The sequence below is a fragment of the Penaeus vannamei genome, chromosome 26 (genome assembly GCF_042767895.1).
Source record: "Penaeus vannamei isolate JL-2024 chromosome 26, ASM4276789v1, whole genome shotgun sequence".
NCBI classification, from domain to species: domain Eukaryota; kingdom Metazoa; phylum Arthropoda; class Malacostraca; order Decapoda; family Penaeidae; genus Penaeus; species Penaeus vannamei.
In genome coordinates, this window is record NC_091574.1 from 27,872,365 (window position 1) to 27,897,308 (window position 24,944).

Consider the following 24,944-nt stretch of genomic DNA (forward strand, 5'->3'; position numbering starts at 1 on the left):
CCCCCCCGTTCATCACCACCGCCCCTCCCTCCCTCGCCCTCGCTTTTAATCTTTATCGATATGCATTTTATTTTGGTTTTCAGTGTGGTCGACGTGCCCTGGTTCAACGAGGTCTTCGCCACTCCTAGTTCCCCCAGCGTCACTTGTACAAGGTGTGTGTGCGTGCGAGTGTGTGTATGCGTGTGTGTGTGTCGGGCAGGTGTGTATCCTCCTCTCCCCAACATGATGGTGTGTGTAGCCTGTAACAGCATTCTTTCGTGTGTACACACATTTTTACAGCCGTTGGATCTCTCCCTCTGGCTCGGTTTTGTTCTCGGAGCAGAGCGCGCCAGTTCTCTCTCCTTGCAAATTCCTCTTCCTCCTTCCCGAGGCACACATATCGCATTTGTCAACCCATGTCGTTTTAGACGAAATGGTCGAATTAAGTTAATTGTGGCAATGGTGTGTAGCGCTCCCCGCCCTCCCTACCCCTCGTCCCCCCTCTCCTCCTCCTCCTCCTCCTCCCCCGCCTCTGTATCCTCCTTGTCTTTCGCCAAGTGTCACATCTCTCCAGGTCGAGATTATCGGGCATTTGTTTGGGGGTTTGGTGCCAGGGCCGACTGCGTATTGTTTACACCTCGATCTGATTCGCTCGCGTGTCCCTTGAGGTTTTTTTCGGGGGGTCTAACACTCAGGAGATACGAGATATTAGATAATCAGATTGTTTAATTATCATACCCGTGGACCCCAGTACCCTTTCCAAGTCAACCACAGTTAAGGTTGTATTTGCCTATTGTCGCCTTTATTATCCGAGGGGTTTCGGGGTCCTCCTTATCCACGGCGGGTGTTTCAACAAGGCGTAATAGGAGCAGAAATCCTATAAAACCCCTCCCGACACGAACAGGATACGCTCGCACGTCGACAAATAAACCATCAAAAGTAGGCGTTTCGGCAACTCTAACCATCACCACCGACTTGCCCCCGCTGGGACGTCCCATTATGGATGGCTCGCTTCCCATTTTGTTTCAGTCGCCCGCGTATCGTGTGGCCAATTACCCTGCTGAGCGGTAACCATCACGATAATTGACGAAAACACGTGCACCCAAGCCAGTGTTAAATGGACCAATCCCCCACAAGTTTACGTCTTGGGACAAGGTTGCCTCGTGGGATCAGGGAACGGTATTGTAGCTATTGTAGCTATTGTAGTTGGTGTTGTAGTGTTTGTGTGCGGAGGTGAACATGTGAATTCGGGGGTCTTTTTAAAAGGATTTTCTCCACCCCCGGTTTTTGGTATTTACTCGTTCTTGGATAAAGTGATATCCAGCGGATTAGAGGAAGAAGAGGAAAAAGCGCCGAGGATAGAGGAAGACAAGGTATGTTACGGCGCCCGGATGGTAACAGTTTCGAAGAGTAAATGATCAGGTTTATATGCAAATTTGCCTTGAAATCGGTTTAACAGGCCGGGTCCCAACATCGCCTGTGAATACTCGAAAACACCTGATTTTGCGTGGCTGTAAACACTGCGCATTATAGGCCTTGATACAGCCGGGGTGTTTTTTAAATGTCCGTAATTTTAACCTTTCGTTGTTTGTTAACCAGTCGGTGAATTATGGAACCCCGAGTACCAAGTGGGTGAAAATAATTACAGTGTAAAACATGTGTCACAGCTTTATTCGGTCGAAAGTTATGTCTATATTCCCGTATTCATAACACGGCCTCCAAGTTTGATCACCCCAAAGATACATTCCAGCGCCCCCCCCCCCCTCGCCCCGCATCCCCCCTCTCCCCAGCACCCCCTCCCTGATCCCCATCCTCCTCCACGTCTAGCTGTCCTCCCTCCCCCCGTCCCCCCACCTCCTTCGCCCCCTATCCTACAACAGTCCGACTGCCACCATTACGGCCTCTAACAGGTAGTGGCGAAGGTGGCATAACATCTTCATCCCCCAAAGCCAGCCATCTGGTGTGTGTGTACCACGAGGTAGGTTTATGAATATGCAGAGGTTTTGAGAAGGGGGAGGAAGAGGTGGGGTGGAGAGGAGGAGGCAGAGCAATTTCTTAAGGATTAGTGCGTTTAGTAGGGGAAGGAGTGGGGGGAGGGGGGGGGTTAAATGCTCGTTAGGCTAATGGCGTTGAGGAATTGCTTATTTTTTTCGCAAGATTTTTTTTCTTCTTTTTTGGATGCAAGTGCATACTTTTTTGGTGTGGAAATATCTCTTTTTCTAGTGTGTTTTGAAGGCGATTGATACGTTTTCAAGTTGTGCTCTTTGAAATACGGACTTTGTTGACGGAGAAACAGCCCTAGCACTGAGTGTTGCCCAGTCATGCTTATGCGCAGATAAGCACAGGCGTTTTAGCGTTGTTTGAAGGTAAGCCGTTGCTAAACGTGAAGAGCATGTTAGAGTTATTAATCGAAAGGCTTGTGCAACCCTTTTACGGCCAGCTTTTGCCCGTGATTATGATTATTGGCCATGTAAGCGTACTGTTTTCGAAGGTTAACCGACGCCATGCCCGTAGGTGAGGCAGTCTCATCTCGAGGGGCGTGGCTTGTGTATTATGAGATTCAGAGCCGCCAAAAGCGAGTCAACCGAACTGCGAACAATCTCCGGTGTCCATTGATCACTCTTCCTTCCTCTTTCACGCCTTCTGATTACTTCATTTGGGCGCGTTGATGTCAACGCTAGGACGGTGCTCAGAGATAAGACCCGTGATTTGCAGATATCGCTCCTGTCGTTTTATCTGTGGCTCGTTAACTCTGTACTTCAAAATCCTCGGTTGTTTTGGTGAAATCGTGTAATGTACAAGCGCGCGTCCATCTGTGCGAAAGCCCGTAGCTATGTATATTTTTATTAAGCGAGAACGTGGAGCAATTTTACCGAGTTAACCTCTCTCTTAGTATTGTCCGCGGGAAGGACGCTGAGTTTCACCTCTTTATCCGCTCCGTTTGTGGTTCTCGTGTGAAAGTGAAATTCTCTCCTCTCCCTCTCTCTCCCTTCCCCCCCCTCTCTCTCTCCGCTCTCCCTCTCTCCCTCCCCCCCTCTCTCTCCCTCTCCCTCCCCTCCTTCCCTTCCTCTCTCTCCGCTCTCCTCCCTCCTTCCCTCCCTCTCTCCCTCTCCCTCTACCCCTCTCTCCCTTCCCCCTCTCTCTCTCTCTCTCCCTCTCCCTCTCCCTCCCTCCTTCCCTTCCCTCCCTCTCTCTCCCTATCTCCCTCATCTCTCCCTCCCTCCTTCCCTTCCCCTCTCTCCTTCTCTCCCTCTCTCCCTTCCCCCTCTCTCTCTCTCCTCTCCCTGCCTCCCTCTTCCCCTGCTTCACTTTTCAATTGTCACCTCTTTTATTACAAAGGAGTGATGAAATGCGAAAAAGAGTGGAAAATATGTCAAGATCCTATTTGTGTAATACAAGAGCTCAAAATTGAATCCAAGCGACTACAGGGCCAGTGTAGTTACTCCTCCAGGGGCCGAGTTTCTTCCCTCGGCGCCAATCATCAACTCTGCAAGTGTACACATTAATACTCTCGGGTAAACCACCTTTTCGACCAAGCGGTTAAGAAACCACGATAGTCATAATGGCGGTGAGAGAGAGAGAGAGGTTTGCCAAAAAAAAGGGGGGGGGAAATCATGTGCGTCTTGTAACTGTTTTAAAGGTGTTCGAATATGTAGCGTATTTTTTTTTCCGAATTGTTATTGGTTTGGTCGTAACTTCCATGCGTCGCCTTCGTGTTCTTTCTCTCGAGGGACCAATTGCGGTTTCCTGTGCAGATTCAGCGGCGTCGATCGTTACAGCAGGGATTTAGAGATTGGTGAAGGAATGAGCTTGGCCAAGAGAGCAGCAGTAGCCAGGGCGATTCGTGACGAACTGGAAGGACAAAGGCGCCTCGTGCACGCTTGAACCCGCCGCGTGTTCCTTCCTCCCTGGATCGGCAGGTGCACTAGTAGCTCTGCGCGACCGGCCATAATTCTCCTGCTCTGCGTTTCACAATTTCCTCGACAGACGTTATGCTTGGCTGCCTGGCGTAATCACGGTGTTGCCATACCGCGGCCGCGTTATTTTTGCGCCGTTTCTCTTCTCTTCCCTTCTCTGTGTGTGCTTGCTTTTGACGTCTTCGCGGTCTTTTAAATGGCGTGTGTTTGTTGTCTCTCTCTCTCTTTCTCTCTCTCACACCCTCTTTCTATTCCTTTCTCTCTCTCCCCTTTTATGATATCCCCGCATTGTTGACGTGGAGGGTCGGAAAGGCATTTTGACAGAGGAGGAACGCAGGGGGTTTGGAGGAAAACACGCGACCCTCTTGACTGCAAGAGCGACAAAGGCTGCCATTGTATCTCTTTGTTTACGAGCGGACCTGTACCGGTAGGGGCGGCGGCGGCGGCGGCAAGGCGAGCACTTCCTCTTGCAGGGGAACACGCTCAGGTAGGCCTTTCCGTGGCGGGGATCGCTAGGCCTACGATAGGCGTTGGTGTGTGTGCGTGTGTATGTATGGGCTCGGGTTTGTTTTTTTTAAAGGGCGCGCGCTTTCCGTTGGAATCTACGAGACTATTGTTTTTGTATCGTAACCTGTATGTGTTTAGTTTTTGTTTTATTATTTTTTTCTTGTATATATTTTTATATTGAGGACTGAAATGAGCGTTATTCAGGCCAAATACAATGAAACCTCTCTTAGCCTTGACCTCCTGGCGGTAACGGGACGAACTGCACGAAAATGTGACCGAAGACACGGCCGAACATCACGCGTCTGCGAGAACGAAGTGGGGAGATGAGGAGGAAAAAAATGTATTTGTTTCTTCGGCAATCAGATTCCTCTCTCTCTCTCTCTCTCTCTCTCTCTCTCTCTCTCTCTCCTTCCCTCTCTCTCCTTCCCTCTCTCTCCTTCCCTCTCTCTCTCTCTCCTTCCTCTCTCTCTCCCTCTCTCCTCCCTCCCTCTCTCTCCCTCCCTTCCCTCTCTCTCTCTCTCTCCTTCCCTCTTTTCCCTCCCCCTCTCTCTCTCTCTCTCTCCTTCCCTCTTTTCCCTCCCTCTCTCTCCTCCCCCTCCCTCCCCCTCTCCTTTCTCAGTTTCTCCCTCTCGCTCTGTTTGTGGTTTAGTTAGAGAAGAGAAGAGAAGAGGAGGGGAGCCATGGTTACGGTGTATGGCCCTGAGAGGAACGAGAAAGTGTGTACGCGTGTGTAGGGAGGGGGGGTGAAGGGGGGCAGGGGAGTTGGGGGGGAGTGAGAAGAGGATGGGGGGGAGGGGAGGGGGTAGAGGAAGGGGCTATGGGTGGGTTGCTTAAGAGGCTTTGTTGCAATATTGATATATGCAATTGATTGATGGCCGGTGCTGCTCGCGTGGGAGACTCGCTGAGGTGGGGATTCTACTCGTGGCATTCTGTAGCAAGGGAGGAATGCTTTCTCTCTCTCTCTCTCTCTCTCTCTCTCTCTCTCTCTCTCTCTCTCTCTCTCTCTCTCTCTCTCTCTCTCTCTCTCTCTCTCTCTCTCTCTCTCTCGTCTTTCACTCTACTTTTTTTCACTCTCCCTCTTTCCTCCTCCCTTTTCTCCATCTCATGCCCTTCGCTCTTTTACTCTTTCGCTTTTCCTCTTTCCCTCCTTCACTCGCTTCTCGTCATTCACTCTCTCTTTCTTTCACTCTCGTATCCTTTCTTCCCTTCTCCTCCCTCTCCCCGCCTCTTCCCCCTCTCCTCCCTTTTCTCCATCTCTCCTTCTCCCCGCCTCTTCCCCCTCTCCCTCACGAGTGAAGCGAAACGAACCAGCAGATTAAGCTCCACGTATGAAAAAGTTTGCAAGAGCGAGAGATGCGACTGTGCGTGTTGCAGCGACTCTGTTCAACGCGATCCACCCTGCAACCCTCAACAAGGTAATAAAAGTTGCAGTGTTGCACAGGTTAGAGCGCTTGCAGTGTACATTTTTTTCGGAGCTGAAGGTCACCGCGGATCTAATTGAGTGGTTGTGCTCAGTGTGTTCACACGTAGCTTTGACGCCGTTCTGACTGACTGTATGTCGGTCGGTCTGCATCTATATCTCTCTCTTTTTTTGTCTCCCTCTGTTTCTCCTTTCCGTCTCTCCCTGCCTCTCCTTTCCCCTTCTCCCTCTCTCCCTCCCCCTTATCTCCCTCCTCCTCCCCCTCCTCGCTCCCCCTCCTCGCTCCCTAACCCGTACCCAGACCTTCCCCACCCCTTCTCAGCCCCCCCTCCCCCCTCCCTCCTCCCCCCTTTAAGTGAGGCGCAGGGCTACCTGGGGAACAAGATAACCTTGCGAGGGGCGGGCGTGGGTGGTCTTGGGCGGCCGACCCGTGGATCAAATGTCACAATCATGGGCGCAGGACTCTCGTTATTTGGCTCGGGGTCCTTGCGGGCGGCGGCGGTGACGGAGGCGGTGACGAAGGTGGAGGTCCTGGCTCTACTCTTCGGTCTTTCGTCTTAGAGTTGTGGAGAAAAGGCGCCGTGGTTCGTGACCTCCAAAACCTCCCTTAATTTTTCTTCATTCGTGTACGTTTTGTCGAAGATAGACTTTTGTGTGTGTGTATCTGTGCGTGCGTGTGTGCGCATGATACCGTCCGAGCGTGTGTGTGCGTGTTGCCGTCTGTCCGTGCGTGTGTGTTCGTGTTCGTGCGTGTGCGTGCGTGCGCGTGAGAAGAGGAAGTAGAGGGCGGTAACAAAGAGCTGGCGACGTAAGGCTCCCGCGGTCGACCTTCGGAGTCTCGGCAGCGGGAGGCTCCTGCCAGGGTCGCCGCGCGGGGAGGAACGAACGCCGTCGGGGTGGTTTTGCCGAGGCCGGGAGAGGTAGTGTCTTGGTTCACATACCCGGAGGTTTGCGTCTGGTTGTGCTTGTGTGTGTGGCTGTGTGTTTGTGGTTGTGTGGTTGTTTTTGTTAGTGTATGTGCGTGTATGTATTAATAGTAAATACTTTGTTCGATATGAAAGTGTGTATGTTTTGTATGTGTGTATGTTTTGTATGTGTGTATGTTTTGTATGTGTGTATGTTTTGTATGTGTGTATGCTTATTTATGTATGTATGTGTGTATGTTTTGTATGTGTATGAATGTATGTATCCATGTATGTATAAGCGTGTGTAAGGGTATTGCGGTGTAGAAAATCCGGATGAGTGGTCCGCGCGCGTGTGCGAGTGCGTGCGAGTGCGTGCGAGTGCGCGTTCCCGAGGCGTGGAGCCCGCGCTGATTCATGGAAGAAAAATGATCATTTCTGAAAGTAAAACGCCGAGTTCCCACCATTGTCTGCCGAGAACCCCCCTACCCCCCTCTCCACTCCTCCCCCCCCTCTCCACTCCTCCCCCCCCTCTCCACTCCTCCCCCCCCCTCTCCACTCCTCCTCCCCCTCTCCACTCCTCCCCCCCTCTCCACTCCTCCCCCCCCTCTCCACTCCTCCCCCCCTCTCCACTCCTCCCCCCTCTCTCTACTCCTCCCCCACTCCCCCACTCCTACCTCCGCCCCCGTCCATCCACCCCGCTCCACCACCGCGTCCGTAAAGGCAGCGTGTGTGGATTGGTGTGTGGATGACCGAATGCGGATTGTGGAATTACAAAACACTCGAGCCGATTCGTAAACTTTGGGGAGAATTATTACCTTTCTTTTTTCGTTTTCTTTCTTTCTTTGTCTTTTTTTTTATCATTTCGAGGGCGTGTGATGTATTGGGATCTTTATCGGTATATTTATTATCGTTATTACCCGTTTTGTGTTAGGTCTCTCGGCCCCGTCATTTGCCTAAACGGAATCGAATGAACAATGAGAGCTTGATACAGACAGTACTTTTTATGCCTCGGTAATGTATTCGTGAATAGAGAGGGGAGGGAAGGGGGGGGGGGGGGGGCAGGAAGATGTTATGAGGGGAAGAAGGTAGGGGGAGAGGGAGAGGGATAGGAGAAGGGGAAGGGAGGGGGATAGGAGAGAGATGGGGGAGGGTAGGGGAGAAATAGGAGAGAGGGAAGAGAGGGGGGGGGTAGTCAAATAGGGGGGGTAGGGGGTCACAGGGCCAAGTCTAATGGAATCATTACCCTCGGTAGTAGTTACAAGGTTGGCGGCCAGGTGGCATGGCGACGCAGGCTGTACTTAGCGTGTCGTTTGGTCGTTGCCTAAATGTTTGACAACCGTTTATCTTGGGTTGTTTGGTCGTATCTTGTGGCTAATTGCTGGTTTGGGGTAGCTTGGGTATTTAATTGTTATTCTTTACTGTTTGCTTTTTTACTCTTTCCATCTCTATTCTTCGTATTATCTTCTGTTGTGCGACGACTGGTGTTTGTGTTCGTGAGGGTTGTTGGTCCACGGGGGTGGTTGGTAACCCTGGGTGAATATTTTTGTTTTGTAAGTTTTTTTTTGCGGCTGTGGTTGAGGGGGGGGGGGGTTCTAGAACATTTTTATTGTCGAAGTAGGCGGATTGATATATTTCCACCCCTCGTTATTTGTGTGGAAGGCGCCTTGCATTCGTATGTACTAAGTACCCACATACTCGCCTTCGCAGCCTCCACTCAATGACACTCCCTCTTGCTCTCTCTCTCACTCGTATTAGCATCCACACTCGCGCTCCTACTCACAATCGCATTCATATTCACGTTATCCATCCAGTCACGCTCTGTCACACTCTCACTCTCATTTTCTCACTCATTCCCACTCCATCATCCCTTCGCTGACACACACACACACACACACACACACACACACACACACACACACACACACACACACACACACACACACACACACACACACACACACACACACACACAGACAACCTCCCTTCGCTGACACAGACAGACACAGACACAGACAACCGCACACCAGCCTCTTGCACCGTGAACCAAGCTCGCTCACGACGGAGGCAGAAGCGCCGGACAGGGTCTTGTGTGCCTCGGTCGCTCCCCGTCGCTGCAATGTAAACAATTTTTTTGATGTCTGCGTTTTTTTTCTTTATCTTTTTTCTTTCTTTCTTATCCTTTGTTTTCTTTTCTTTTAGCGCTTTGTTTTTTTTACCTCCACCTTATTCTCCCTTCTTCCCTCCTCCTTCCCTTTTCTCCTTCCACGCTTCCCTTTTCTCCTTCCACGCTTCCCTTTTCTCCTTCCACGCTTCCCTTTTCTCCTTCCACGCTTCCCTTTTCTCCAATCTTCCATTCTTCCCTTTTCTCCTATCTTCCCCACTTCCCTTTTCTCCTCTCTCCTTCCCCTCTTCCTTTTCTCCTCTCCTTCTTCCACGCTTCCCTTTTCTCCTCTCTCCTTCCCCCCTTCCCTTTTCTCCTCTCCCCTTCCCCACTTACCTTTCTCCTCTCCTTCTTCCCCCCTTCCCTTTTCTCCTCTCTCCTTCCCCCCTTCCCTTTTCTCCTCTCCCCTTCCCCTCTTCCCTTCCTTCCTCTCCCCCTGCCATACATCCCTTTGTGTAGAGGCGCACGTGGTCGATTTCCTTCATTTCCGAAATTGATGATAATTAGATGATTGTGTCTTCAGGTTCGCATTATCTTGACTCTTAATTGATAACAATTAGCCGTAATCGCTCGTGGACGCCGTTGCTCCGGTCGACTGTGATGCTGCTCATCTCCGTTCCTTTATCTCTTTATCTTTTCTCTGGTTCGCTTTTTCCTTTTTCTTTTTCGGTTTCTTTTCCTCCGTTCCTCCTTCCTTCCCTTTTTCTCTCCCTCTCCTTTTTTCCCGCCCCCTCTATTCCTCATTCTCTCCCTTTCCTCCACCCTCCCTCCCTTCTTCCTTCCCCCACTCTTCCTCCCTCCTTCCCTCCCTCTCCTTCCCTCACACACCCTCCCTCCTTCCCACTCACACCCTCCCTCCTTCCCTCACACACCCTCCCTCCTTCCCTCCCTCTCCCTCTCATTCCCTCCTTTCGTTTCGATCGCTAGACATCCAGGAAAAAGATCCACACTCAAGATGTTTTTTTTTTTTCTTCTTCTTTTTTTTCGTTCTTTTGAGGCGAATCATTGCGTCTTGGTGTTTTAATCGCGGGATGAGTGGGGGAGGGGGGGGGTAGATGAAAGGGAGGAGGGAGGGGAGGGAGGGAGGGAAGTAGGGGAATTGGTGCGTGAGATGAGGATGGGGATGGCTCTCTTTTTTATTTAAATCTTTTATCTTCTTTTTGTTATAGTTTTTTCTCTCTTTCTGACTTCTTTTCTATTTCTCCCCTTTTCACGCTCTTTTTGTCTTTCGCTTTCATGTTTGTTTGTTTTTCTATCTTTGTATGTATGTTTATATGTATGGGGAGGGAGGGAGGGAGTAAGGGGGGAGGGAGGGGGGGAGGGAGGGAGGGAGGGAGTAGGAAGGGAATAAGCATGTGATAGTGGTGGTGGTGGTGGGGGAGGAAGAGAGAGAGAGAGAGGGAGGGGGTGGGATATCCCTCTCATTATCACCATTATGCCTGCACTTAGCCCCCCCCCCTCCTCCGCGTTATTAATTACGTCATTACCGCGCTAATTACAGCCGGCGACATCTCTAGGTCGTTTAGGCTCCGCTTGGTGTCGTCGGCGAGGTTGCCTGCGCGTGTGATGACGTCATTGAGAGGATTGATTTGCATAGACGCGAGTGGTGTTTGTCTGTGGTGTTTGTCTGTGGTGTTTGTCTGTGGTGTTTGTCTGTGGTAAAGGCGGTGTAGCTGGTGTTGCTGTGGTGTAGTTGTCTCTCTTTGACAGATACGTAGCTTATTTTGCATTTCTTTGTACAAGGAAGGGGATATTTGGCAGCATTCGTGATAGATTGGTTATTTTACGGCGTGTAGCACGGACGCTCGAACGTACGAGGACGCATGGGAGAGATGCACGCACGTCGTCCGTACGTGTGCACATGAACCCTCTGGTCTGTGAACGTTATCTGCCATTGAGCTTGTGTAGCCTTGCAAGGAGAGTGTTCAGTATGATAATTTAAATTGCTGCCGCGCTAGTGTGCTGTGCAGTGTATGAATGGAGCTCATCTGTTGTAATCCATTCCTCGAAATCTCAAAAGGAGAATGAATAGCGACGAAAAAAAGATAAAAATGAGGGAGGGGGGAAAAAACAGTGGCGTTGTACGAAACCCAAACCCAAGCCGTTGACTCAAACGCACGTAATCGGACACCGCGTTTGTAACTCCAGCCTCATCTCACAACAGCGGGGGTGTTCGTGTTGCTGCAGATGACTTTTTAATCTCTTTCTCTTTCTCTCTTTTCTCTCTCTCTCTCTTTCTCTTTGCCGAAGTGGCGAGGGCGGAATTCCCAGGGTTCACTCTCGACTTTTCGTTTGTATTTGCTTGTTCAGAGAAAAGGGAAGATCTTTGAGCCATTTCAAAGGTGTGAGGCCAGACGAGTGGGATGGCGGCTGCGTCCGAAAGCGTGGCCGAGCGCACGCCGGGGCTCAGTGAGTGTGCGAAACTGTGGCCTCGCGATCTGAAACAGTCGGGGCTGGATCGGCTTTCACTTTTGGGGGATTGACAACAAAGAAAGTTTTAAGCGCCGAAGTTTTAGCGGCGCGATGGTGATGACGATGGCGATGATGATGATGATGATGGTGATGATGCTGATGATGATGATGATGATGGCGGCGGTGATGGTGATGGTGATGGCGGGGATAATGATGAGCTATTTGGTATTTTATTCCACTGGAAGCATGGAGTCATTCGGTCATGCTACAGTTGTAGTTATAGTAGAGGAAGGAGGGATAAGTAGGAGAGGGGGGATAAAATGACAACGTGCGAGGAAGGAGGGAAGAAAGACGAGGAAGAAGAAGAGGAGGAGGAGGAGGAGGAGGAAGAGGAGGAAAAGAGACCCAAAAATAAGAGTAAGGAGTGTGAGTCAGGAGGGAAGAAGGAAGGAGTAACAAGAGGAAGAGGAAGAGGAAAAGGGAAGGGGGGGGGGGGTAGGAGGAGTAAGATTGTGAGTGAGAGTATGAGGGCGAAGTGAGGAAGGACTCACACCAGGATGCTTGAGCGGGAGCATGTGGCGAGCTGGGTGTCGGCTCTCGCTAATTATGGCAGAGGGGGGGGGGAGGAGGGGAGGAAGGGGGGTGTATAGTGGAAGGGTGTGAGGATGGGAAGGAAGGGAGAAGGGGGAGGTAGGGTGGGGGGTGGAGGCGGGGGAGGAGGAGGAGGAGGAGGTTGGTGGAGAGTACAGTGTCGCATCAGTAGAGTGTTGATTTAGTGCAGTGTGGCCAGTCTTGGGTGACTCGACCGAGGAGATACGTGTGTGTCTGTGTTCGTGTGTGTGTGTGTGTTCGTGTGTGTGTGTGTCTGTGTTCGTGTGTGTGTGTGTGTCTGTGTCTGTGTGTGTGTGTGTGTGTCTGTGTGTGTGTGTGTGTGTGTGTGTCTGTGTGTGTGTGTGTGTCTGTGTGTGTGTGTGTGTTCGTGTGTGTGTGTCTGTGTCTGTGTGTGTGTGTGTGTGTGTCTGTGTGTGTGTGTGTGTTCGTGTGTGTGTGTGTGTGTGTGTGTGTGTGTTCGTGTGTGTGTGTCTGTGTTCGTGTGTGTGTGTCTGTGTACTGTTAGTCTTGTGATCGTTTCTTGCCCATCCCGTTATAAAGCAAAATCTGGTCAGTAACACATGTATACCACGAGGGAATAGATTTGAGAAGGCGTTCTACCTTTTGGCTTTCTTAGCTGCAGCAACAACACCTAGCTGTGTCTCTCCCCCTTCCCTCCCTCCTTCCCCCCTCTCTACTTCTCTCTCTACCTCTACCTCTTTCCCCCCCCCCCTCCCCCTCCCCCTTCGCCGTCTCCACCCACGCTAAGCTCTGCCCACTGCCCTCCCCACCCTCACTACCCCTCCCCACCCCTCCCCATCCCCTACCCCTTCCCTTGACATATGGTAATGTTTAAGTCCGAGGAGCGGCAGCAGTCCACTTTCTGGAGACGACGGACTTGACAGCGTCTGCTAAGAAGTTCGACGTCTCCTGCGTCCCCTTTCCTCCTCTTTCTTTCCTTTTATTTCTCTCTCTTCCTCCCCCTTCCCCCTTTTCTCTTTCTCTCTCCCCCCTCTTTTTTTCTCCCCCTCCCCCTCCCCCCTTTTCTCTCCTTCCCGTCCTTCCAAACTGCCCCACCGAATTATCGGCATCTTTACGAGCATTAATGATTAGAATCGAACACATCTGATATGAAGTTGATATTAGCCAATTAGTTCCGGTGGGATCCCCGTCCTGTGAGCCCCGTCGCGGTCGATCGGGCTTTGTTTATGGCGAGAGGTGTTGTCTGGTCAGCGGAGGTATACGCGAGAGGGAAGGGCTGGCCGAGAGTACCTCCCTGATTTCTGGTCCCCTCCCTGCCCCCTCCCCTTGGTATACCTCCCCTGGTTCCCTCCCTGATCTCTGGTCCCCTCCCCTGGTCTCCTCCCCTGGTCCCCGTCCCCAGGTCTCCTCCCGTGGTCCCCTCCCTGCTCTCTCCTAGGTCTCTCGCCCCCTTCCTGGTCCTCTCCTTGGCTGGGCGGGCGGACTGGCCACCGTTTGACCTGATTACTGATGAAAGCAAGCAGCGGCCAGGCAGCCAGTCGGGCCCAGTCCTGCCGCTACCCGTTTCTGCCAAGGATAGGGCGAGGCTGGCAGGGAGGCGCGGGGGGAGAGTGGGAGGGGGAGGAAGGAGAGAGAGAGAGAGGACGGGAAGGGAGAAAGGGAGGGTGGGAGGCAGGGTGCTGCACCTGATCTAGAAATCCGTCCCGAGACCCCGTTTTGACGGTGTTAGGCTTAGGTTTTGGACAGCGTCCTGTCGCGGCTCCGTGGACGACGACAGCCTTGGCCCTCTTGTGCACATTGGGGTTATAATAGGATTTAAATTGTAGGAGGAGATCGCTCGCAAGAAGAAAGCGCTCCATGGAAACGAGGGTAAAGAACGAGAGAAACCAGGATGAGGCCAGCTTGCAAAATGCTTGCTCCCGCCCCGGTCCCTGCGCTGGCGTGGGCCGGCGGGGAAGTAGGTGCGCGAGAGCGGAGGTGACCTCGGAGTCGCCCGGCCAGTTCCTCCTCCGCCGAGGCTACAACTCCTCAAATCGTTATCTGGACCTCGACGCGACCCCCCCCCCCTCGCCCCAGGGCCCCCAGCCTGCCCTCCCGCCCGACGCTCGCCTGTCGATCAAGTGCGGTTATCTAGTCCCGCGGAAGAAGAGCCGATGAGAGGCAAACGGTATGGCACTCGAAAGTGCAGGAGGTGGAGAGAGAGAGAGAGAGAGAGAGAGAGAGAGAGAGAGAGAGGGAGGGGGGGTAGAGATGAGATGAGATTAAAGGAGGGATGTGATGGTGGATGAAAGGTGGCTTCTATGGTCGGGAGGGAAGGAAGGAGGGCGGGTCAGCGCCAGCCATCAATTTGATCTCCGGATGTGTTGTGGGTTTAATACCCGGGTGTGTAATAATTATAACCCGGCCCCCACGCTGGCAGTGTTAGGCGGCTTATTAAGGCTTAGCGGGAGTTGGTCCCGACTGTTGTTTATTGCTCGTCCGCCTCGCCGCCGCCGCCGCCCGCTGGAGGGCTGCGGAGCGGAGTCGCGACGTCTGCACGCCGTACGGGACCTCTGCGGCCGTGGCTGCAGGGCACGGGACGGCGCTGCGGCGGTGAAGCGGCCGGCAGTGCAGGGCGCAGTGGCAGGCGGCGCTGCGGCAGACCGCGGGAGGGTGTTAGTGGGCCGCGCAACAACGGCTAATGATCGCAGCAGATGACGGCGACGGCGCGGGCGCGTGTTACTTCCATTTGCAAATGCAGGAATGCAGCTGGTGGTCCGGGCTTCCTGGGGCGCTGCAGACCCCGCCTTCTGTGCACATTGATTGCGCAAGAAGGGAATCCAACTTTACGGAAGCTTAAATCTGTCGAAACCGAAGGAATGCCGAGGCCATGGCTGATCCCGACGCCGCGCCGAACGGTACCTGGCTGGGATTGTTGCAGAAGGGGACCGACGGGGGGGGGGGGGGGGGTGACTCGGGCAGCGGGCAGGGCCAGTGACCCCTTCCCCGGCCCGACATGCTAAACCCACCTTGCAGCTCGCGCACACACTTACACACTCACACACGAGATTACAAGTTCACCTGTTACCTTATTGGGTCTTAATCATTGCAACGATTGTGTTAGCTTTGGGCGGCCGTGCTTTGGCCCTGGCGGGTGTTAGGCCATGTCCCGTTTCCTTGTCCTGGCCAAGTCCTAACGCGTCCTTCTCTCCCCCGCAGGACCCCTCAAGCGGCGCCGGCATGGACCTGGAGCTGTTCGAGGCTCTGCTGGCCAACATGCAGCAGAACCTGCCCCAGGGCGCCTACGATGAGCTCGACGACGACGACGACGATGACGACTACGATGAGGATGATGATGAGGACGACGACGAGGACTACGAGTACGGCGGCCACGAGCACAACATCCACACGATGAGCAACCCCTACGGCGGGGGCGAGGGCGGCGTGGGCGGCGGCGAGATGGGCGGCGGGGACATGTGCGGCGTCTCGCTGCCCACCATGCAGACCATGAGCATCCTGCAGGGCCTGCTCAACATGAACCCGGCCGCCCTGCCCGGCGGCGCGCCGGACATGGGCGGGGCCATGAGCGGCCCCATGAACGCCGGCATGCCGGGCATGGGCGCCCCCATGGACGGCGGCGCCGGCAGCTTCCTCTCCAACATGCCCTCCTTCCTGCCCTCCATGAACCCCGACATGGCGGGCGCCCTCGCAGGTGCCTTCGCGGGCGGCATGGGCGCTCTCATGGACAGCTTCGCCGGCGCGGGCGGCGGAGCGCAAGTGCACGACTATGATGAGGACGATGAAATTCTTTCTGATGAAGAAGACGAGGAGGACGACGATGACGACGACGACATCGATGAGCGAGGACACGGCGGCATGGGGACAGTCGCCGCCGCCGCCGCGGGCGTAGCAGCCGTGGGCGCCGTGGGCGGCATGATGACCTCGGGCCTCCTAGGCACACCACACCCTTCTGCTGGTCCCGGCCACCCTGTTGGGCCCGGCCACCCAGTTGGACCAGGCCACCCCGCCTTGGCCGCCCACGTCCCTATGCCCGGCCATCCCATGTCCGCGCATGGGGGGCATCCCCAGCACCCAGGGCACGTGCCCATGTCCGCACACGGGGCCCCGTTGGGCTTCACGCACCCTGGTTTTAACCCCACAGACATGCTGAGTGCGCCGCCCTCGTCCGCGCCGGCGCCAGTGCCGTCCCACAGCATGCCGTCCCACGCCGCGTCGCCCATGCACCACACCAGCATGGCGCCCAGCATGAGCGGCGGCTCCGTCAGAAGCGTGGACCCTCTGGCCGGCGTGGCCATGGGCGCGGCCGGCGTGGCGGCGGGCGCGGGCATCCTGGCGCCCGTGGTGAGCAGCCTCCTGTCCGCCGCGGGAGGCAAGTCGCTGCAGAAGCTGGACAACTCGGACGCCTCGAGCACGACCATGGTGGGCGACGACTCGCTCAACAGCTCGAGCAAGACGGTGGCGGCGCAGGAGCGGCCGGCGTCCGCCCCGAGCGCCGTGGCCGCCATCACGAAGGCGCTGGAGAAGACGCACATCACGCCGCCGTCCCCCTCCGCCAAGAAGGACGGCGACGGCTCTCCGCCTGAAAAGACTAGTGAGCAGAATGAGAGCGAGGAGGACGAGCCCGAGGAGGAGGCTCCCAAGCCAAGCACCCGAGTCTCCACGCCCAAGGACGAGCTCGAGGACGACAAGGCGAGCGTTGGCGCAGAGTCCGTTCCTAGCTCCGAGGAGGCCGGCGACGGCAAGTCCGACACCGAGAGCGTCCGAAAGAAGACTCCCTCGCCCGTTCTCACCGGGAAGCTGGGCCGCCTGAGCCCCACCGGCAGCGAGTCCACGCCCGTGCTCGAGTCCGCCAGCTGCGCCTCCATCACCGACCTGGCCAGCGCGACCGAGTCCATGCGCGACTCCGACACCGACAACCACTCGGACGCGCACAACGTGACGGCCAACCTGTCCGACCTGGACAACGACCTGCACGAGACGCAGCCCAAGGTGCGCGCGCCACCCCAGTACGCCGTCGGGGCGCTGCCCATCGTCATAGAGAAGCCCACGTTCGGCTGGCAGTCCATGGTCGGCCTCGACACTGCGAAGGACGCCCTCAAGAACCTGTTCATGAGCGAGTCGTTCCCCGAAGTGTTCGAGGGCACGCAGGGCACCTGTAAGGGCGTGCTGCTGTTCGGGCCGTCGGGCTCCGGCAAGACGTGTCTCGCACGGGCGCTCGCCAAGGAGACCAACGACGCCATCCTGATCGGCATCTCTACCGCGTACTTGGCGTCGCAGGCGCCCTTGGAGGCCCCCAAGATCGTGCGGTACCTGTTCGACCACGCGCGCATGCACACGCCCGCCGTCATCCTGTTCGACGAGGTGGACGCGCTCTGCTACGACAGGTCCAGCCAGACCGCACTCCGGGCGAAGGCCGAGCTTCTGGCCCAAATCAGAGGTAAGTGTTCCCCTCGTTCAGTGCTCCTTGAGTGACCCATCTAGCGTCGCCTGTGTCTGAGACGACGTTTGAGCCTCGTCCAACCCGAGGTCTTGATCTAACCCTTTCCCCCTCCTTCCTCAGGCTTGACGACGCTGAACCCGCCTTACCCGGCTGGCATCGACCCATCCACCTTCAACGACGGCCTCATGGTCCTGGGCACCACCAACCAGCCGTGGCTCCTGGAGGAGGATCTCAGAAGGATCTTCACCTACAACATCCACGTCAAACTCCCCAACGAGAAGGCGAGGGAGGAGCTCCTAAGAATGTTCCTGCAGAATCTCCCACATAATATTAACGACGACCAGTTCAAGTGCCTCGTAGCGAAAAGCGAAGGGTGAGTGCCTTCACGCGGGGGTTTATTTATTTACCTATCCATTTACCGATGGATTTTGACATATGAAGCGTTCACAATCTCCAGTCCAAAGAAAATAAAAATGCCAACACAAATTTGATCGCCATTTGATCGCCAAACTAACCCTCCCCTCTCCCCCCTCTCCCCCAGGTATTCGGCGGCCGACATCAACACTGTGATCAGACAAGTAGCGCATATGCCTCCCAGTGAACCAAAATACATACAAAACCCGCATCGGGTCATCACCTATGTAAGTATTCGTTTTTAAGAGTTCCCCTTATTCCTTTTTTCTTTTCTTTTTTGTGGTATAACATGAGAAGGAATTGGCCATGTATTGATCCTTCCCGCAGGCTTTAATTAATTCATTTTTGTCTTTTTCCCCCAATCAGGATGATCTGGCAACTGTGATGACTGATTACAGATGTAGATTTACAGAGGAAGTGTCTGTGAAGTACCAGAGGTATATCAAAGCCGCAACGCACAGATCAGGTAAGCGTTATATCCCACTTCTTTATTGCTGTTATATTGTTTTTATTACTCTTTTTGGGTTTAAATTCACGGTTTGGTTTATTTCGATTGGACAAGTAGAGATAAAAGTAAAGGAAAATGTGATTGGGGATTTTTTTTTTCTTTTCGTTGTTCAAAAGGTCAGAGTAATTTGGTTGAAGGAAAAGAATGTTATTGTACTTTTTAAAAAAGGGAGAATAAGAATAATAAGGTTCTTCCCGGGTAATTTTCGTTAGTTTCATTTATAGGGGGAGGGAGGGAGGGAGAGGGGACTAGGGGTCCCAAGTGAAGTAGAATGATACAACCCAAAATTCACGAACATCCTGCTTGTCCAAAATGACTTTTTGTTATACGTCCGGTGAATAGCACCGTCTTGGAAGGCGTTCTCTAGAGGTTTGACTGACATATCCTTTTTTCTCTCCCCTTCCTCCTGCGCAGAAGAGCGGCGGGAAGACAGTAAAAAGGATGGCAAGAAGGAGCCCAAGGGTGTGAAGAGGTTCGGTCAGCGGATCGCAAAATCCCTCGCTGCTGCGCTCGTCGCTGTGATAGACTAAACCGTTTTCGTCTAGATTTTAGTGAAAAGACAGACCCTGGCGGCGGGGCACAGTGCCGAGGCTGCTGCGCCTTCGTCGACGTCCTGCCAGCCGGGGCCGAGGTCTCTGCGGAGGTCGTAGGGATGTTGTAATTAGCTCTGTACAGTCTATCTGTGATGAACCTTTGTTTTTTTATTAATTGGACCTCCTTTGGCCATGGCGCCGGCTGGGTCTCTTGAGAAAGAGAGAGTGAGAGAGAAAAGGGAGAGCGAGAGAGAAAAGAGGAGAGGGAGACGATCTTGCGACGCCTCCTTCTCACCCCTACCCTCCTCCTCCTCTTCCGTCTCCTCCTCCTGCTACTCCTACTTCTCCTACTCCAGCTCATCCCTTCACGACCCAAAGAAAGAGGGGCGTGAAGAGGGAGAAAGAGAGAAAGAGAAAGGAGAAAAAAAGGCAAAAGGAAAAGGCAGAACGCAGCCGTGCCCCAGCCAAGGTCGGAAGAACTTTTAGTCACTCGAGTCATTTCCTGATCCCCACCATCTACAAGCAAACCTCCGCCCGCCCGCCCGCCCGCTCGCACGCTCGTATGCCCGCACATTGACCGCCCTCTCCCTCCCTCCCTCCCGCCCGCCCGCCAAGTCGCCTACGCCCACCAGCGCCTCCCGGAAGCCCCCAGACGCCCGAACTCCCCAGCAGCCGAGGGAGAAACGAGAGGGACCTGTGATAACCTCTCGCGAAGATGATGATGAAGAAAGAGAAAAGAGAGAGAGAAAAAAAAAGTGTGATAGCTCTGTGAAGTGAACTTGTGGAATCGAAGAAAAAAAAACTTGACGAATGGAAAAAGAAAAGCAAGGAAAAAAAATTACATAAAAGTGATGTGAACTTAAGTCTTCTGTGCTTCCTTCAAATGGTGTTTTGTGTACTGGAGACTCTGTGTTTTGCGCCCCAGTTGCAATGTACTGCTTTGACCGAGACCGCCTGGTGGTTGGGTGTCCCGATGAATGGGGAAAGGTGAATGTGCAAGAGGAGGAGCAGAAGGAGGAGGAGGGAGAAGGAGAAGGAGAAGGGGCCAAGGAGAAGAGAAAGAAATGTGTGAATGCTATATATTATATAATGTAGATATATATGTATTATGCAATATATGTATGCTATATAATATATGATATTTGTTGGTTCCAGGCGGCTCGAAGCAAGGGATGCTTGAATACTGTCACATGCTTGTGGAATGAGTATATGAAGGGTGCTTCTTAACAGCAATCATGATTACATATATATATATATATATATATATATATATATATATATATATATATATATATATATATATATATATATATATATATATCATCATGTTTGCCACCCCCCTCCCCACTTTTTTAATATATTTGTCGAGGCTGCTAGGTAGTTTCAATACAGTTTGGGAAGTACATGGAATAGTGTTGCATAAACCCAGAATCTGCAATATTTGCAATATGTGAAGGTGTTGGGGATAAGACTAAGATTGCCTGCTCTTTTTTATATGTTGTACAAATCTTCTTTTGTTAGAATATTGAATCGATTTTCTCGCCTTAGTCACGTGATCTCAAAAAAGTACGTATGCAATAACCTCCCATTATATAAGATAGGTAAAAAAATTGCTTGATTGTTTTTATTATTATTTTTATTATATATAGTGATTGAAAGTGATGATCATACATTTTATTGCATTATTGTTGTTGTTACAGTTGACTTGGAAACAAAATCACACAAAAAAGACATGATGAAAGCAAAATATTTTTGCAAGTCAAAATTTGCAAGTGGAGTGACTCAAGGTGACGCATTTTCCAAAAAAAAGTGCATATATATATTCAGAATTTGTTTATAATAGACGTGCATCTCGGCAAGGAAAATAGTTTGAGAATGGGCATGCTCCTTATTTTTATTTTTTATTTTTTTCCGTTTGATTTTGGATTTTTTTTCTTTTATCTTTTTTTTTATCTTTTTTGAAGCCGCGGGTGAGGATTGTATCTTTTTTTGTGGCATTGTTAAGACCGGATCCGTTGTCAGTGGATATCAGTGGCCAATAGTTTAGCGTCTTTAATATCTCTCTCGATTCGTATATATATTTTCTTTTCTTTTTAGTTTTTTCCCCTTTTATTTTTAATGCGTCTGTTTTGGCTTCTTTATGTAAATTTAGTTAGACCATCCCCCCCCCCCCCCCACACCCGTCTGTAGAGACCCCTCCGTCCAAAGATTCGGTTGGATATGAAGTCTATATATTATATTGGCATTATTAGACACTTCCCTCAACATCTCCCCATTTTCCTTTTTAGTTGTTGTTTTTTTATTATTATCGTTAATTATTGAAGATCTCATGAAGGCCACTTAAAATCGTCCCTGTTCGGATCCGTGTCTGACGAAAGACAATAGACTTCCCCTTACCCCCCCCCCCTCCACCCCAGGTCCCTCCCTCCCGAGCTAAGTGTTAGCAAAAGCCCTTTTAACATTTTTTTTCTTTTATTTTTTTCTTTTTAAAAGACACTTGCCTCCTAAGTGGTCGCGTTATCACTAAGTCTTCCACTTTAAATGGCTTCCACAGTGTTTTAGAAGTTATATATATATGTATATTTTTAAAAAATGGTGTTTATATAATTTTTTTTTCTTATGGATAGCGGCGGTGCTGGTCGTTGTATCCGGTGGCCACTTAGGCAAAGAGGCAAGCCGTTGTTATATATATATTGCGCTTTTAGGTCAACCGATAAGTGAACTTTTTTTTTTTATCAGTTTTATGTCTTTGAATGGTTTGCTTCCCCCCCCCCTTCCCTTCCCTTCCCTCCCCCCTATTCCTCCTTCCTCCCCCCCCCCCCTTTTTCTGTTGTGTGATATTTTCCACAATCTTTACTCCCTCCCTCCCCTCCACCCCCTTCCCCCCTCCCCTCCTGTTCCATTTCCTACCCTTTTTTTAGTATCGATTTTGTTAAATATATCGAATGGCGAAGGTAATCCTTGAAGTAATGTTAATTGTATCTTTTTATTATTGTTCTGATTATTATTTTGGTTATTATTATAATTATTATTACAGGTTTATGGTGCTTATCCTGGGCTAGGGTGGTGGAATTCAATGCTTTTATTTGCTTTAATTGTATTAATGATATAGGATTTTTTTTTCTTTTTGTTTTCGTTTGTTTTTGGGTCACGTCTTTTATATATACATATATTTTTTGGTACGTTTCAATGTATTCATTTTGTATGTAATGTGATATATATTTTTTCCACTCAATTTTTAGTGGGGTATGTTTGGTAAGGGAATTTATTTGTCACATGACTTTTTTATTTTTTAGTCTATATTTTCTTTCTTTTTTTTTCTTTTTTTTTTTATTATGCTCCTGCTGTTTGGCTTGATCTTAAGGAATCCTTTGGACTTGAGTAGTGAGCCAAGTCCTTGTGGAATTCTTTCACGTCTGGCCAGTGGGTGAGCACCTGACCTGCCTGCTTCAGTAAAAAAAAAATTGACACGAGAGAACAACAAACAAACAACAACAACAAAAATAATGAGGATTGTTTCTTAAGCTGCCCCTGTTTCGCTTATTTAGAAATATGGATGGCGAGCACCCTCCCCCCCCCTCTCCCCCCTCCCTCCTCCTCCTCCCCTTTCCTTTCCATTCCTCTCCTCTCCTTTCCTTCTAGTTCCTCCCTAGTACATCATCTCTCCCTCTTCTCCATTCCCTCCTTTCCCCTCTCTCTGCCTCTCCTCTTACTTCCCTTCTCTCTCCCTCTCCCCCTCCCCCTCCCCCTCCCCCTCCCTTCCTTACCCTACATCCCACTCCTCCTCCCCCCCTTCCCCCTCCTATCCCCCCCGCGGGCCCCGGGCTTTAAAATTGGTTGAATGAGCCAATCCCCACGTCCTGTAAACAACACAATATATGAATTGTAAATGTAAAAAAAAAGATAGAATTGGAATAGTTTTTAAAAAAATGTATCGACCCCATCGCTATATTTATTAATAAAGATGTATCATTTAAGCTTTTTTTGAATTTCATTGTTATTATTATTATTATTATTGTTATTATCATTATTATTATTATTATCATTATTATTATCATTATTATTATTATGCTATTGCTACTATTTCCACTATAACTTCTTTTTATTACTATTTCTCATGTTTTTTTTTATTATCATTATTGTTTATAAGCTAAGAAGAGAAAACTGAAATAAATTGTGATAGTAAGCTTGTGAGTGAAAGGTTGGCGGTTGCTGCAGACGTGGAGAGGACACAGGGCCTGGCGCTCGGGGTCAAGAGGCCGCCTTTCCAAAGGGCGCCAAGCCTCCTGAAGGGCGTCTTAGGAGCCCCTCCCTCCCTCTCTCTCCACGCCCTCCTCTCCTCGCCACCCCTCCCTCCCTCCCCTCTGTCCCTTCCCTTCCCTTCCCCTCCCTCGCTTGCTCGCTTGGTCGGGGGAAGGAAGGAAGGAAGGGGGCGGGGAGGGGAGGGGAGGTGTCCTTCGGCGGATTCTCCTCGTCCTCTTTTCGGGTCCTGAAGGGAAGGACTTTTGCTTTCTTGTCTTTTAAGAAGTGGGGTGTTTTGTTTGCATCTTTTTTTATTTCATTCCGATTAATGTCTTAAAGATGAAAGGGATGGAGGAGAGATGAGGAGGACGTGGAGGAGGGGGAGAGAGAGGAAGAGAGTCCGCTAGTGCTGTGCGAAGGCTTTGTATGCCCTTTTGACATGGAGAAAAAACCAGAGTGCATCTCTCGAGAGCACGAGTCTATTTTCCCCATTGTGCACCGCCGTGATTTTTTTTTTCTTTTTTTTTATAACTCCAAGTGTGTGAAAAAGTTTTACTTGTAATTTAAATGATGCATTTATAGAGCCTCTTGATTTTTTTTTTGCCGTAGCATTGTTTCGTGCTTAGCTGTTAAGGTTTTTAAGTGGCTGTAAAACAGTCGGTATGTATGAAGAAGCAAAACTATGGTGTCGCCACGGAGCTTTCTGGGCCGCTGGGATGCTGCCTGGGCCCCCCCCGCCCCCCTCGCACTCAGCGGTCCGCCGTAGTTGTAAATCTTAACCCTTCGTTGCCCAGACAATCCCATGTTTTTTTTTTTGGTGTTATGATTATTATTTATTATGAGTATTATGATTGGTTATTATTATTATTATTATTTTAATTTTACTAGTGCATCAGCATATCTCCAGTATACTCCCCTATTTTTGCTCTGTATTTATACCTAGCTACTCCTGGGGCTTGTCTCATGTGCAGATGTTGATGCTGAATCTTCTGTAGGGATGTGTTTTTTTTTTTAATATTTTTTTGATTAGGAGAAAAAAAACATGATTATTCAAAGTGAATATTGTGGTCATGACGTGACTGTGGTGTACTGTAGAAAGAGTATATTTGATCAGAGATGGCAAGAGAATTTTGTTATAAACATGACGCGCACAAACTCTACCCAGATTTTTATTTACAACCACTACTATTTGAACTCCCTGTATATGTATATATATACACACATACAAACCAACCAATGGGTGTCTTTATAAGTGTTGCAGCACACTCGCGGAGGACGGGTGTATGAGCAGCACCCTCCCCCTCCCCCCTCAGCTGTGTGCACATTGATAAGGCTTATCAACGGTGCTGCAAGTGCAATAGAATAGGATGCAAAAGAAACAGTATGTGGCTTTGTCCAGCTTTGCCGGCTTTGCAATCCATCTCTGTAGGAAGTAAGGACACACATGTTGCAATGTTGGATGATTTGATGATGATTATGATGATGATGTGTGTACTGTAACACTTAAGGTGTATAACTTTGTTGCTATCCAGAATTCTGAAACGGAACTTAAACATGAATGCAAGAAGAGGCATTTGTTTGAAGGGATAGCAAAGTCATTTTGAGAGAGAGAATCAGACAATAGTATGTTGAACAAATAAAAAAATATAGAGGAACTTTTTTCACACCACTGTATGCCATAAGGAGTCTCCTTTCCAACACTTCACACTTAAGTCTTGTTTGAGAATTCTGGTTTCTGCTTTTTTTCTTTTCTCTTTTTTTTTTTAACTCTCCCGCCGACCGTCGCCATTGCAAAATGTGCAAAATATTACGTAAGATGTGATTACCCCCTGTCATGGTACCCCTCCCTCCCCTTCCCCCCTCACCCTCCCTCCCTCCCTCCTTGGACCCTGAATCTACCCTCCTTTCTTGGCCTCAATTCACACATGTTTAT

The 24,944-nt window shown here is 50.8% G+C and overlaps 1 protein-coding gene across 3 annotated transcripts; it reads left to right on the top strand.

Annotated features, from left to right (window-relative positions):
- On the top strand, nucleotides 1-24,171 carry LOC113823677 (uncharacterized). 3 transcript variants are annotated; one of them, XM_070139618.1, is made up of 6 exons: nucleotides 1-152; nucleotides 15,073-17,311; nucleotides 17,435-17,687; nucleotides 17,856-17,955; nucleotides 18,095-18,194; nucleotides 18,651-24,171. In XM_070139618.1, exons 2-6 carry the CDS (start codon nucleotides 15,094-15,096, stop codon nucleotides 18,764-18,766), a joined length of 2,787 nt encoding a protein of 928 aa, XP_069995719.1. In that variant the 5' UTR covers nucleotides 1-152; nucleotides 15,073-15,093; the 3' UTR covers nucleotides 18,767-24,171. The 3 variants fall into 3 exon arrangements, with proteins under 3 accessions (XP_069995719.1, XP_069995720.1, XP_069995721.1); XM_070139619.1 differs by lacking the exon at nucleotides 1-152 and adding an exon at nucleotides 1,051-1,352; XM_070139620.1 differs by lacking the exon at nucleotides 1-152 and adding an exon at nucleotides 1,791-1,957.
- Nucleotides 24,172-24,944: the final 773 nt, after the last annotated feature.

What these genes read in the sequence shown, in the direction of transcription:
- LOC113823677 (XM_070139618.1), top strand. Translation starts at nt 15,094, where the DNA reads ATGGACCTGGAGCTGTTCGAGGCTCTGCTGGCCAACATGCAGCAGAAC. An exon ending in GCTTCTGGCCCAAATCAGAG is followed by an intron (nt 17,312 to 17,434) that starts GTAAGTGTTCCC and finishes CTCCTTCCTCAG; the next exon opens with GCTTGACGACGCTGAACCCG. An exon ending in CTCGTAGCGAAAAGCGAAGG is followed by an intron (nt 17,688 to 17,855) that starts GTGAGTGCCTTC and finishes CCTCTCCCCCAG; the next exon opens with GTATTCGGCGGCCGACATCA.